This window comes from Anabrus simplex, chromosome 1 (assembly GCF_040414725.1).
Source record: "Anabrus simplex isolate iqAnaSimp1 chromosome 1, ASM4041472v1, whole genome shotgun sequence".
NCBI classification, from domain to species: domain Eukaryota; kingdom Metazoa; phylum Arthropoda; class Insecta; order Orthoptera; family Tettigoniidae; genus Anabrus; species Anabrus simplex.
Window position 1 is genome coordinate 1,177,800,631 of NC_090265.1, and position 14,000 is coordinate 1,177,814,630.

At 40.5% G+C, this 14,000-nt stretch overlaps 1 protein-coding gene across 1 annotated transcript in view; it reads left to right on the forward strand.

Moving 5' to 3' along the window:
- The window catches only part of LOC136858421 (hemicentin-1), a 357,960-nt gene that overhangs the window by 33,096 nt on the left and 310,864 nt on the right, over positions 1–14,000 (forward strand). The window contains exons 7-10 of the mRNA XM_067137953.2: positions 3,268–3,384; positions 5,750–5,919; positions 6,252–6,369; positions 13,255–13,433. Coding sequence (XP_066994054.2) covers positions 3,268–3,384; positions 5,750–5,919; positions 6,252–6,369; positions 13,255–13,433 — 584 coding nt within the window. The remainder of the gene's footprint in view (positions 1–3,267; positions 3,385–5,749; positions 5,920–6,251; positions 6,370–13,254; positions 13,434–14,000) is intronic.

A 14,000-nucleotide genomic window follows, 5' to 3' on the forward strand; every position in this document is an offset into this window, starting at 1 on the left:
GATCAAAAGTATCCGGACACCCACCAAAATGTACGTTTTTCATCTTAGGTGCATTGTGCTGCCTCCTACTGCCAGGTACTCCATAGCAGCGACCTAAGTAGTCATTCGAGATCGTGAGAGAGCAGAATGGGGCGCTCCGCAGAACTCACCGACTTCGAACATGGTCAGGTGATTGGGTGTCACTTGTGTCAGAAGTCTGTACATGAGATTTCCACACTGCTAAACATCCCTAGGTCCATTGTTTCTGATGTGATAGTGAAGTGGAAACGTGAAGGGACACAGGCCGACCTTGTCTGTTGACTGACAGAGACCACCGACAGTTGAAGAGGGTCATCAAGTGTAAGGGCCCTGTCACACGATCCACTGCTTTCCACGCTGCTCCACTCCACCAGAGGTGTAGAAAAAGGCCGGTGGTGTTCACACGAGACACTTCGTGTGGCGCAACCTCCGTCCACTCTCGTCAACAGCAGGCTGCTGACAACCGGCCTGAAGTGTCTTCCACTCTGGGCGACTGGAAGCTCACTAAACCAGATTAGCTCATTCAGATGGTCAACATATGAGCCACAAGTTCGAAGATTTCGTTTCAAAATGTCAGTTCCATTCATAGATACAAAAAAGTTAATAATAGAAATACAAAATCACCCTTGTCTGTGGGATTAACGAACAACAGACTATTCAAATAAAATTAAAGGCTTCAAATGTGGAATGAAGTTTCCCATGAACTGATTCCAAATTTTGCCGAACTGGACAGCTCCAAAGAGAGAGAAGTTGATAACTACAGTAATAGGCTATATGTATAGGCTATCTGTGTTATATGTTAACTATTTGTTTGATATTACAATAACATCGGTCATTGAAAAATAATTAATCAAGGTTTTTTAGCAGTCTTTATTTTAAAAGAACTGCTTCCAATTAAATTACAAAATAACATTTTCTTATTCGGACCAAGTGCTATAGCTGCAGTCGCTTAAGTGCGGCCATTATCCAGTATTTGGGAGATAGTGGGTTCGAACCCCACTGTCGGCAGCCCTGAAGATAGTTTTCCGTGGTTTCCCATTTTCACACCAGGCAAATGCTGGGGCTGTACCTTAATTAAGGCTACAGCCGCTTCCTTCCCACTCCTAGCCCATTCCTGTCCCATCGTCGCCACAAGACCTATCTGTGTCGGTGCGACGTACAGCAACTTGTAAAAAAAAAAAATCAATCTTATTCGTGAGAACTACCAGTGTTTTATTTACAGAAATTAGGTGTAGGTAGCAAGGCCATACTGGTAGCTCACTAAATCAGTCGTTCAAACGGTCAACATTGTGTGCGTCACAAGTACGAAGTTTTTGTTTCAGAATAACGGCAGAATATATTTTCTCATGTTGGTGTCCTAATGCTGTAAACTTGCTTCAAGGATTGACAACAATTCAAAGAAATTCCCACTCATACGAAGATAATTAAGGAACATTTTTTGATCACTGGTACGTTCATCTAGAAGAACAATGAGCTCCTCGTTCTAGGTGATATGAATTCAGTGGATGGACCCAATGAACAATATTACTCATCTTTCACCTCAACCTTCTCTTTGTACAAATGTAAATCCCAAAGATAACGCTCACGTCCATAGACCAGATTCAAACCGAGACGTAATATATGTGGTGGGGACTAGAAGTTGCCGACAAGTTGACAGAAGTGGACAGCAAGTGCCTGCAAAGTGGCGTGGCGTGGCGTGGCGTGGCGTGGCGTGGCGTGGCGTGGCCTGGCGTGGCGTGGCCTGGCGTGGCGTGGCCTGGCGTGGCGTGGCCTGGCGTGGCGTGGCGTGGAAAGCAAGTGGACCATGTGAAAGGAGCCTAATAGGCAGGCATCTATCCAGACCATCACACGGGAATTCCAAACTGCATCAGGATCCACTCCAAGTACTATGACAGTTGATGGGAGATGAGAAAACTTGGATTTCATGGTCGAGCAGCTGCCCATAAGCCACACATCACGCAGATCAATGCAAAACGATGCTTCATTGATGTAAGGAGCATAAACATTGGACGATTGAACAGTAGAAAAACGTGTGGAGTGGGAAATCACGGTACACAATGTGGCGATTCGATGGCAGCGTGTGGGTATCGGGAATGCCCGGTGAACGTCATCTGCCAGCGTGTGTAGTGCCAACAGTAAAATTCGGAGGCGGTGGTGTTATGGTGTGGTCGTGCTTTTAATGGAGGGGGCTTGCACCCCTTGTTGTTTTGCGTGGCACTATCACAGCACAGGCCTACATTGATGTTTTATGCACCTTCTTGCTTCCCACTATTGAATAGCACTTTGGAGACGACGATTGCATCTTTCAACACGATCGAGCACCTGTTCATAATGCACGGCCTGTGGCAGAGTGGTTACACAACATTAACATCTCTGTAATGGCCTGGCCTGCACAGAGTCCTGACCTGAATCCTATAGAACACCTTTGGGATGTTTTGGAACGCCGACTTTGTGCCAGGCCTCACCGACCAATATTGCTACCTCTCCTCAGTGCCGCACTCCATGAAGAATGGGCTGCCATTCCCCAAGCAACCTTCCAGCACCTGATTGAACGTATGGCTGTGAGAGTGGAAGCTGTCATCAAGGCTAAGGGTGGGCCAAGACCATGTTGAATTCCAGCATTACCGATGGAGGGCACCATGAACTTGTACGTCACGTCAGTCAGGTGTCTGGATACTTTTGATCACGTAGTGTATATTCTACTCTTGTTAACTTCCCTCCTTCATATTATATGATGTATAAAATATCTCTCTTATAATTTGTTCAAGAAATTATAATCTGCCAAAATTTTATTTTTCTGTATTCTAGTAAGAGATTACTGGGCGAGTTGGCTGTGTGGTTAGGGGCAAGCAGCTGCGAGCTTGCATCCGGGATATAGTGGATTCGAACCCCATCGTCAGCAGCTCTGGAGATAGTTTTCCATGGTTTCCCATTTTCACACCAAGCAAATGCTGGTGTATACCTTAATTAAGGCCACAGCCACTTCCTTCCCACTCCTAGGTCTTTCCTATCCTATCGCCGCCATAAGACCTATCTGTGTCAGTGTGACAGAAAGGAAATTACAGAAGAAAAAAACTACTAAGAGGTTATGTTATGTTATTCTTTCTCCTAGTGTACGTTTTTGTTTTTATGTTTCATCTCCCTGCATCTTTTGCACCATGATTTCCTACACATTTGAGATAAAATGCACGGATAAGTTTCAGGTTTACTGCTTTATTTCTGACATTAACGTAATCGATGATCTTTCAGGTTCTTCTCATCTTGTCAGTGGACCCAGGTTTAAAATACAAGAAACAGGAAGTCTCATAATTGATCCTGTAGAAATTGGAGATGAGGGAACATACCAGTGCATTGCTGAAAACAAAGGTTTGTATGACCATTTTAGTCTGTTCTTAGTTAAATAAATGTTGTTCCTAAGATAGGATGCTAGAAATGTCTTCAAACCTTATGATACGTTATTATTTAAAGGATTAGAAAAGACTACATATAAAATATTTTGTAATTCATATTCATAACATTGATATTTTACTTTAAAATAGCTGTGTAAATTTAAATGAGAATTTCAGAACCAAGGAGGAGAATGTCCATTTTACAAAAAAGAGGAAAAGCTGGGCCTTATTCACACAGAAATTGAGAGATGATATGCAGGGCAGCAAGAAATTACTGTATGGTATCTTAAGAAACAAAAACAGAGATCAAGTAAGCACTAGATTTGTGAAGGATGAAGGTGGCATAATTTTAACAAAGCCAGAAGAAATAAGAAATAGATGGAGAGAGTATTTTCAGAAGCTGCTGAACATAAGAACGGATGACAGTCATTCAATGGACGACCAGGAAAGGCAATTAGTTGATGAAGAAATGGATAAAGAAATTACAATGAATGAAATTGAAATGGCAGTAAGAAAGATGAAGAATGGAAAAACTGCTGGAATAGATGAAATTTCAGTGGAGATGATAAAGGCAGCTGGAGCTGTAGGCCTGCAGTGGACATATCGGGTTCTCAGGAATGTCTGGGAGAATAAGGAGGTCCCTGAGGATTGGTAAAAAGGAATAATCATCCCAATTTTCAAGAAAGGTGATAAGAAAATTTTGAAGAACTACAGAATTACTCTAATATCCCATGTTTCTAAGATAATGGAAAGGATACTGGAACGTAGAATAAGGTTGAGGGTTGAGAATCAGATACAGGAAAATCAGTTTGGTTTCAGAAGTGGAAGGTCAACAATAGAGCCCATTGTGATTATGAGACAACTAATGGAAAACATTAGGAGTACGGGAATGATATGGTGATGACATTCATTGACATTGAAAACGCATATGACAGTGTCCCCAGGACGAAAGTTTGGGACAGTCTGGTGCAAAAAGGAATTGGACAGGGATTAATAAAAATGATCATGGCATTGTATAAGGAATGTTGTAGTTGCGTGCAAACACAAGTTGGCAGGACAAGTTGGTTCAAAATAACTAGTGGGCTGAGACAGGGAAGTGTTCTATCACCAATCCTGTTTACAATAGTAATGGATGACATCATGAGAACAGCAAAAGCAGCATATGGAGGAAGAAAAATGAACATGATGTTATTTGCAGATGATATTGTGATTTGGGGAGAAGACGACAGGAAGGTTCAAGAACAGTTGAATGTGGTGAATGGGAAGATCGAAGAATGTGGATAGAAAATAAGTGTAGAAAAGAGTAAAACTCTTGTTATGACTAGAGGGGAGAAAGAAAGGAAAGGTCAGATTAGACTTGCAGACAAGCCCCTGGAAGTAGTGGAAATGTTTAAATACCTGGGGAGTGAATTAATGGAGAATGCTCGACTGGATGCTGAGATTAGTAAAAGGATTCAAGCTGGAAGTTGTTTCTATCATAGTGTAAGAAACATGTTATGGGACAAAGATGTGCCAATGGAAGCAAAAGATACTATGTACAAGATGTATTACGTACCCATAACAACTTACGGAGCAGAAACTTGGACAATGACAAAGAAGGATGAGAGTCGAATACAGGCAGCCGAAATGAAGTTCTTGAGGAGTATGATACAGAAGAGTAGAAGAGACAAAATAAGGAATGAGAAAATCCAGGAAGAAATTGGAGTGGAAAAATTGAATGATAGAATAGAGAAGAGCCGACTAAGATGGTTTGGGCACATAAAGCGAATGAGCGACGAAAGAATGCCAAAAAAGGTGATGGAAATACAAATCCAACGAAGGAGAGGCCGTGGACGACCACGATTGAGATGGAAGGATACCATCCAACGCAGCATTATAGAAAGAAACCTGGACTGGGACACAGTGTTGGAGGAGGAGTGGTGGAAAGACCGAAGAAAGTGGAGAGGAACCATATTTGCCCCTACCCGGCTACAGCTGGATAAAGGGAAATGATGATGATGATGATGATGGTGATGATGATGATGATGATAATGATGAAGTGAATAATGCCAGATTTAAATTTCTACATCTATAACTATGGTAATCCTGTTGCTATGACACCGCTTGTTCCGAGCTGTCAGTGGTGAGATGGCGTGGAATAACATTAGTAGATGAATATGTTTGTGTGGTGCCTAGCTTTTAAACAGTAGAAATGGTTTGAATGGAACTTGAATCTTGTTATCTTATACTTTTTATTCAAGACCATCTTATCTCTTATTTTGTTATAAGGGACTTTTAAATAACTGATTAAATCTTTAATTCTGTTTTCATTTATCTCATGTGTTAAATATTGTTTTGTTTAGCTGGTAAAAGTGCAAAAGAAGTGCTTGTGGCTGTGAGTGAGTCTGTTCGAGTGAGCGTTACTCCAAATAAGCTTAACTTTACGAGGGGAAAATCTATCAGCCTGTCATGCTCTGCTACTGGATCTCCTGAGCTATACTTGCAGTGGAGTAAAAATGGAGAAGTTATCAAGGTGAGTCTTTGTTATGTACCATCTGCTTCACTAGGGGAAATACTGGTATTATATTTCCCTAAATAACATAAAAAGTAGTTTTATTGCCAATTTGATATTTCACATCATAACATACAAGAAACTGGAGAAAGTTATCCTGAATTTTTCACTTTGGATCTTCTTCCTGTATTAGTTCAACCACTTGTTTTGATATTGTTAAGTCAAGTATTTATGGCTTTGTTTTAGAACTGGACAATACTGATGGTACTCTTTCCATAGGAAATGCATGTGTCTTATACTGTACTATGTTTAAAAGGAAAGCCAGCAGTAAAGAAATGAAATTATTATTACAGGCAACTGATCCAAGACTTCGAAAGCCTGCCAACAACACTTTGAATTTACTTTTAAGGAACCTAAACAACAGTTCTGAAGGAAGATATGAATGTGAAGCAAGAAATACAGAAGGCAGAGGTTTGTAATTTTGAAATTGAATGTCAACATTTGCCTCTGTGTTGAAGCATTTGATATGTTTAGAATGTATCATTTAAAACTGTTGGTCATCTTGACAGAGGCAGGTACACTATAACCCCACTTTTATGTTCCTGCATTTTATGTTTTCTCATTGTTTACAAATTTTTTTGGTGGTCTCCTTAGATTCCTATGCTTGCAATGTATTAAAATCCTCAAATTTACATTTGTTTCATTTTATGCTTCCCACCATTTACACAACATCAGACTGTTTGAGACGGGAAAAATCAAAGTAAAATGGCATTAAAACTAACCTATAATGCTTTGAGTAACCACAGTATGATGACCAAACCGGACAGTAAGATTAGAATTATACATATTTCATTTTGTGATGTTTAGCCAAATTGTTGATGGATTTCATTCATTCCAGGCTTTTCCATTTTTCTGTGTGATACCGGTAAGTTTTATTTTCATGGTCCCTCCAAAAATGGAGAATCAAGGTTCCACTGTATTCCAATCCCTAACTCTCCTTCCTATAAACAAATATTTGCCCCAATTTGTCCTCTTGAATTCCAGCTTTATCTTCATATTGTGATCTTTCCTACTTTTAAACACACCACTCAAACTTATTCATCTACTGCTGTCATTCCACGCCATCTCTCCACTGACAACTCGGAACATACCTCTTAAGAAACAATGTTAGATTTTGGTTCACCCAATCAATACACATCAGTATGGATCTATACGATGAAGTTCGTAAATTGTACATACCACTTAGTCGAGCAGCTCGTCTCCTTTCTCCCAAGTCTTCCCAGCTCAAACTTTACAACATTTTTGTAACGCTACTATTTTGTCAGAAATCACCCAGAACAAATTGAGCTGCTTTCTTTGGTTTTTTTCCAGTTCTTGAATCAGGTAATCCTGGTGAGGGTCCCATACACTGGAACCATGCTGTAGTTGGGGTCTTGTCAGGGACTTATATGCCCTCTCCTTTACATCCTTACTACAACCCCTAAACACCCTCATAACCATGTGCAGAGATCTGTACCCTTTATTTACAATCATATTTATGTGATTACCCCAATGAAGATCTTTCCTTATATTAACACCTAGGTACTTACAATGATAAGGAACTTTCACCCCACCAACACAGTAATTAAAACTGAGAAGACTTTTCCTATTTGTGAAACTCACAACCTGACTTTTCGTCCCGTTTATCATCGTACCATTGACTGCTGTCCATCTCACAACATTGTCAAGATCTTTTTGCAGTCGCTTACATTCTTGTATCTCATATTTTACCGTACCCTCTATAGTATAACGTCGTCCACTGAAAGCCTTATCTCTGATTCCAATTTTTTATACGTACCATTTATATACATATATCACATAAAAGGAGAGCCTCCATGGCTAGGCGGCAGCGCGCCAGTCTCTCACCGCTGGGTTCTATGGTTCAAATCCTGGTCACTCCATGTGAGATTTATGCTGGACAAAGCATAGGTGGGACAGGTTTTTCTCTGTGTACTCTGGTTTTCCCTGTCATATTTCATTCCAGCAACACTTTCCAATATCATTTCATTTCATTTGTCATTCATTAATCATTGCTCCAGATGAGTGCGACAGGCTTTGGTAGCTGGCACAATTCCTATCTTTACCGCTAGATGGGGGGCTTCATTAATTCCACTCCTGACCTGGTCGAATGACTGGAAACAGGCTGTGGATTTTCATATGTAATAAAATATTAATGTCCAGGAATACTGCCTTGAGGAAGTCCCCTCTTAATGATTACAGAATCAGATTATGCTTCACCTACTATAATTTTCTGAGTTCGGTTCTCTAGAAATATAGCTGCCCGTTCAGTCATTCTTCTGTCTAGTCCAGTTGCACTACTTTTCTTCAGTACCAGTAGCCTACCATGATCTACCCTATCAAAAGCCTTAGGCTGTTCATCCACTGGAAGCGACTAGGCGCGACTATGTGATCCTGCGACTACAGGCGACTTTGATTCATGCGACTGGGGTTGTCCTCTGCAGGCGACTTTGCGTGACTGTCAGTTGGCATCTGTACTCCGTACAGGTCTGTATGAGTTTCTGTAGTACGCGTTGTCAAGTTATTAAAAGTATTAGAAAGGTGAACAACAAGCTGTGGCATTATTACATCAACAATCACAATCAGAAACCAGTGGAGCACCCACCACATTTGCTTCACTAGGTGAAAAGAGAAGTGTTACTACTGCTTATGGGATCAGATACGAGTTTGTAGCATACTTCTGTGAACACGAACTGAATAACTGAAAATGTCTAGGTAATGTTTCCACTTAAACGTGTTTTTAATCATTTCCTTTTCATTTATATTATAACAGGAACTGCACATGTTGCCCATTGAAATTATAATAATAATAATAATAATAATAATAATAATAATAATAATAATAATAATAATAATAATAATAATAATAATAATAATAATTTTTTTTTTGCGAGGTAGTGTGGAAAATCTTTCATAAGACACTTGTGAGGGTCCGCACTCAACAAGTGTGTGGAGATTCTTACCCACTAAAAACCACACTCCCTTTTCCCACGATGTTTATCTCCGCCCCAGAAACCACTCTTGCATTACTTCAGGACGGATGTCGTGCTTAATGCATCTTGTGCTTCATCTTCCTTCTTCTGCTTTACTGTCTGTCATAATCGTGCAGGTTCTTCTTCTGACTCAGAATATCTTCTATGTAGACTGCCACCTGGTCCCAAGATTCTTGACTTTGTAGCATTACTGACACGATCCCTCCTGGCGTCAATTCTCCCTGCATAACTTCTAAGCATCTTCTTTGTGGCAGCCAGTGAACACACACAAAGAAAGTATGTAATACGTCATCGATATCACCACAGTATATGCACACCAGACTAGTTGCTAGCCCAAGCCTATGAAGAAATTTTTGGAAGTATCCATGACCTGTCAAGAATCGTGTGAGATAGTAGTTCACTTCACCATGATTTTGGGCAACCCATACACCCAGAGAAGGTATCAGTCTTTTTGTCCATATCCCTCTAGAGTCATCTTCCCATCTTGTTTGCCATCGTTGCATTCTGCAACTAAGAGCCAAAGCCTTTACCCTTTTCCTTCCCAGCTCTTCTTGTGTGAGCCAAATTTCTTGTCTTTCGAAGGCCAACAAGTCAATAGGAGCTACTACTGCTGCTACTACTAGAATCGCAGGTTCTGATACTGTGCGATATGTGCAAGCAATTTGTAAAGCTGCTCCCCGTTATACAGCCGCAATTCTTATCCGATATTTTGCAATTTTTAACGATTCAGCCCGAATTTCCGAACCGTATAGCAATATCGATTGAACAGTCGACATGAGAAGCCGCCTTTTACTAGATAATAATAATAATAATAATAATAATAATAATAATAATAATAATAATAAAGTTACTTGTTTTATGTCCTGCTAACTACCTTTATATGGTTTTTGGAGATGCCAAGGTATGGAAATTTGGTCCTGCATGAGTTCTTTTAAGTACCAGTAAAAATTCTTACATGAGGCTGATGTATTTGAGTACCTTCACACACCATAGGACTGAGCCTGGACTGAACCTGTCAATTTGGGCTCAGAAGACCAGTGCTCTACCGTCTGAGCTACTCAGCCCGGCATATAAATAAATAAATAAATAAATAAATAAATAAATAAATAAATAAATAAATAAATAACTAGAGTACTTACCATTATCAACACTCACTTCCTCTGCAACTTTCAACCATAGTATGTGTTGTATATCTCGAGAATGATAGCGTTTATCTTTCATATTCCATAGGGGTCTTCTTCCACAAAGTGCACTTATCAACTTTTCACTATCTACATCCATGACAAATGTTGATTGATACTGTAGTAATAATAAAAATAATGTTGCATATGATGATGACAGACAACCAAATGCTTGCAAGTACCATGGAGTACTGGCGACTACAAGGGGTAAATCCCATTCGAGGGGGATCTGTCGCTTATCGCCTGTTGTCGGCTATAGATGCGTGAAGTCTTATGCTCGAGGTCACTTGCAGTTGGCGCAGTTCCTTTACAATCTTCGCTTTGGGATCAGTCGCGCTAATGCACACATAGTCGTCTGATCTCGTAATCGCCTCTTCCAGTGGACAAGCAGCCTTAAATGTGACAATCGCAATACAATTCATTTGACCTCCTGGATCTAAAATATGTGGTTTGCTGGAGTCCTACAAGTTGAGCTTCAGTGGAATAAAACATCAAACCCCATGGCACTACAACCCTTCAAGGGCATTGGTCTACCAAGCAACCGCTGTTCAGCCCAAAGGCCTGCAGATTACGAGGTGTCGTATGGTCAACACGACGAATACTCTCGGCCGTTATTCTTGGCTTTCTAGACCGGGGCCGCTATCTCACCGTCAGATAGCTCCTCATTTCTAATCACGTAGGCTGAGTGGACTTCGAACCAACCCTCAGGTCCAGGTAAAAGTCCCTGACCTAGCCGGGAATCAAACCCGGGGCCTCCGGGTAAGAGGCAGGCACGCTACCCCTACACCACTGGGCTGGCGCTTCAGTGGAATAACATTTCTTAAATCTAAACTGCGTTCTGTCAAACCCGTTAGTCATTTCACAAATGTATCAAATACAGTCAGAAAGAATGCTTTCTCAAAGCTTACATGCAATACATGTCAATCTGACTGAGCTGTAATTATCGGCTTCATGTTTATCACCGTTTCCTTTATACACAGAGGCTACTATAGCATCTCTCCATTCATTTGGTATAGCTCCTTTATAAAAACAGTAATCAAATAAGTACTTCAGATATGGTACTATATCCCTACCCATTGTCTTTAGTATATCCCCCCAAATCTTATGAATTCCAGCTGTTTTCTAGTTTTCAACTTCTGTATCTCATTGTAAATATCATTGTTATCATAGGTAAATTTTAATACTTCTTTAGTATTAGTCACCTCCTCTAAGTGGATATTATCCCTGTAACCAACAGTCTTTCTGCTGACTGAATATTTCTGCCTTTTGAAGATCCTCGCATACACACTCCCCTTGTTCATTAATGATCCCTGGAAATTTTTGGAACCTGCTTCTGACTTAAAGTCCTTCTACATTCCCTTCCATTTTTCACTAAAATTTGTATGATTGTCAATTATGCTTGCCATCATGTTATCCTTAGCTGACATCTCTGCTAAATTCAAATTCCTAGTAAGTTCCTTCAATTTCTCCTTACTTCCACAACCATTTCTAACTCTTATTTCTTTCCAACCTGCTCCTCCTCCTTAGTCTATTTACTTCTCTGTTATAATATGGTAGGTCTTTACCATTCCTTTTGTCCGACTCGTTGGCTGAATGGTCAGCATACTGGCCTTCGGTTCAGAGGGTCCCAGGTTCAATTCCCGGCCGGGTCGGGATTTTAACCTTCATTGGTTAATTCCAATGGCTCGGGGGCTGGGTATTTGTCCTGTCCCCAACATCCCTGCAACTCACACACCACACATAACAACCACAATAACACGCAGTTACCTACAAATGGCAGATACCGTCCACCCTCATCGGAGGGTCTGCCTTACAAGGGATGCACCCGGCTAGAAATAGCCACACAAAATTAATTACCATTCCTTTCCACCTTTAAAGGTACATACCTGTTTTCACGTTCCTCAACAAGTTCTTTAAACCCATCCCACAGACTGTTCACGTTTTCTTTTTAAAAACTCTCTCATGTCTGTCTTATCAACCAGATGCCACTGCCTAACAATCCTACCTTTAACAACATTCCTTTTCTGTTGCATCTCATCATTGCATTATAGTATCCCATGACAGTCACTTTCACATCCTTTATTTCTCTCTCCTGTGTCTCCAGGAGATCGTTGATATCTTTCTTTTTCATCCAGTTTGAGCTGCATGCACTTGGATGAAATCCTCAACTCCATTCTCTGTCCTTAACTGTATCCTTCACTTATGTTGTCCACATAATCTACATACTCATCTAAGATCTTTTTGTCTTATGCCGTCTGACTCATTGGCTGAATGGTCAGCATTGAGGCCTTTGGTTCAGAGGGTCCCGCGTTCAATTCCCGGAGGGTCGGGGATTTTAATTGCATCTGATTAATTCTTCTGGCTTGAGGACTGGGTATTTGTGTTTGTCCCAACACTTTCCTCTTCATAATCAGACAACACATTACCAACCACCACAGAAATACACAATAGTGATTACATTCCTCCATATAGGGTTGGCATCAGGAAGGACATCCTGCCATAAAACAGGGCCAAATCCACATGTACGACCCCATAGATGTGGAAAAGTGGAGAATGAAGAAGAATAAGAAGATTCTTTTCCTTATATCCGCCACCCCAGTAGAGAGTGTATCCCTTCCTGAACTACTCCTTTCCTTTTCCTCTCCGGTTAACCTCACTCAATCCCATCCTAGCTATATTCTCCTTCTCCATAAAATCAATCACCTCTTCTGACATCCCAGTCAGTGACACGAGGTTGATTATTACCATCTTCATAACATTTTCGAGTCTGGCCCCACGGTGTAGGGGGCAACGCGTCCGCCTGTCATCTGGCAGCCCCGGGTTCGATTCTTGGCCGGGTCTGGGGTTTTTAATTGTAAATGATTAATATCCCTGGCTTGGGGACTGGGTGTTTGTATCATCCTTAACGTTCCTTTCCTCACATTCAACACTTTACACTTTCACCATTTACAAAATACTCACAGGTTCCTGACATATGGTGCAAGTAGGGGCAAAAGATCTTTCTAGATCAATGCCCCAAACAAAATAGCAGTTAAAAAAAAATTCTCTGCTGTTTACCCACTTTCTTTTTTTTTTTTTCTTCTCATTATTTCAGCATAATTTGATTAGTAAAATATTTTCAACAGATGTTGGAGTGGCTGATTTAGTGTATGAAGAGTTTCCAACTGTCACACTGGAGACCAATTTCTTGGAAGTTCTGAGGGGCTCCAGTGTACTACTCAAATGTGCTACTACTGGTATTCCTGCACCACAGGTGTCATGGTCAGTGAATGGGGAAAAGATCACTCCCAGTAATGATTTTTTGGTAAGTGAATTATATTGTCCTGTGACTTAATAACTTGTTTTAAACAGCACCATTACTGAGTGTTAATGCATACAATTATGCTGTCGAGCTACAATTTGTGAGAACTGTATTAAAATCCTGGAACTCATTTAACTGGTAGTATTCATTCAGTATGAAATACATTCTTAGGTTATTACCTTTATTTGTTGAGTGAATATCAGGTAGGTACCTGACAAAAAATACTTTTCCTGATTTATGTCCATAAGGTATCGAAAAGTAAAAATACTTGGATTACAAATCTAATATTCTATGGTGATCCACTGTGGATGAGGGCAGCCCCACTTCGCACTACATCACGACAATGCGCACTTGACACCGCAAAATTAATCATGTTCACACTTAGAAAATATACAAAGAGATGACACTAACAATGGTGTGGATCACAGCTCCACCAACATTCACACTCGTGCACACTTAATGCACATTACTAGGAAAACGTGAGTGCATGCCCTTTAAATACCCTTATCTAACTAACCTTCTCTTTTAATTAGTTACATCTCAATCCCCTTTTAATTTACACATTTACCC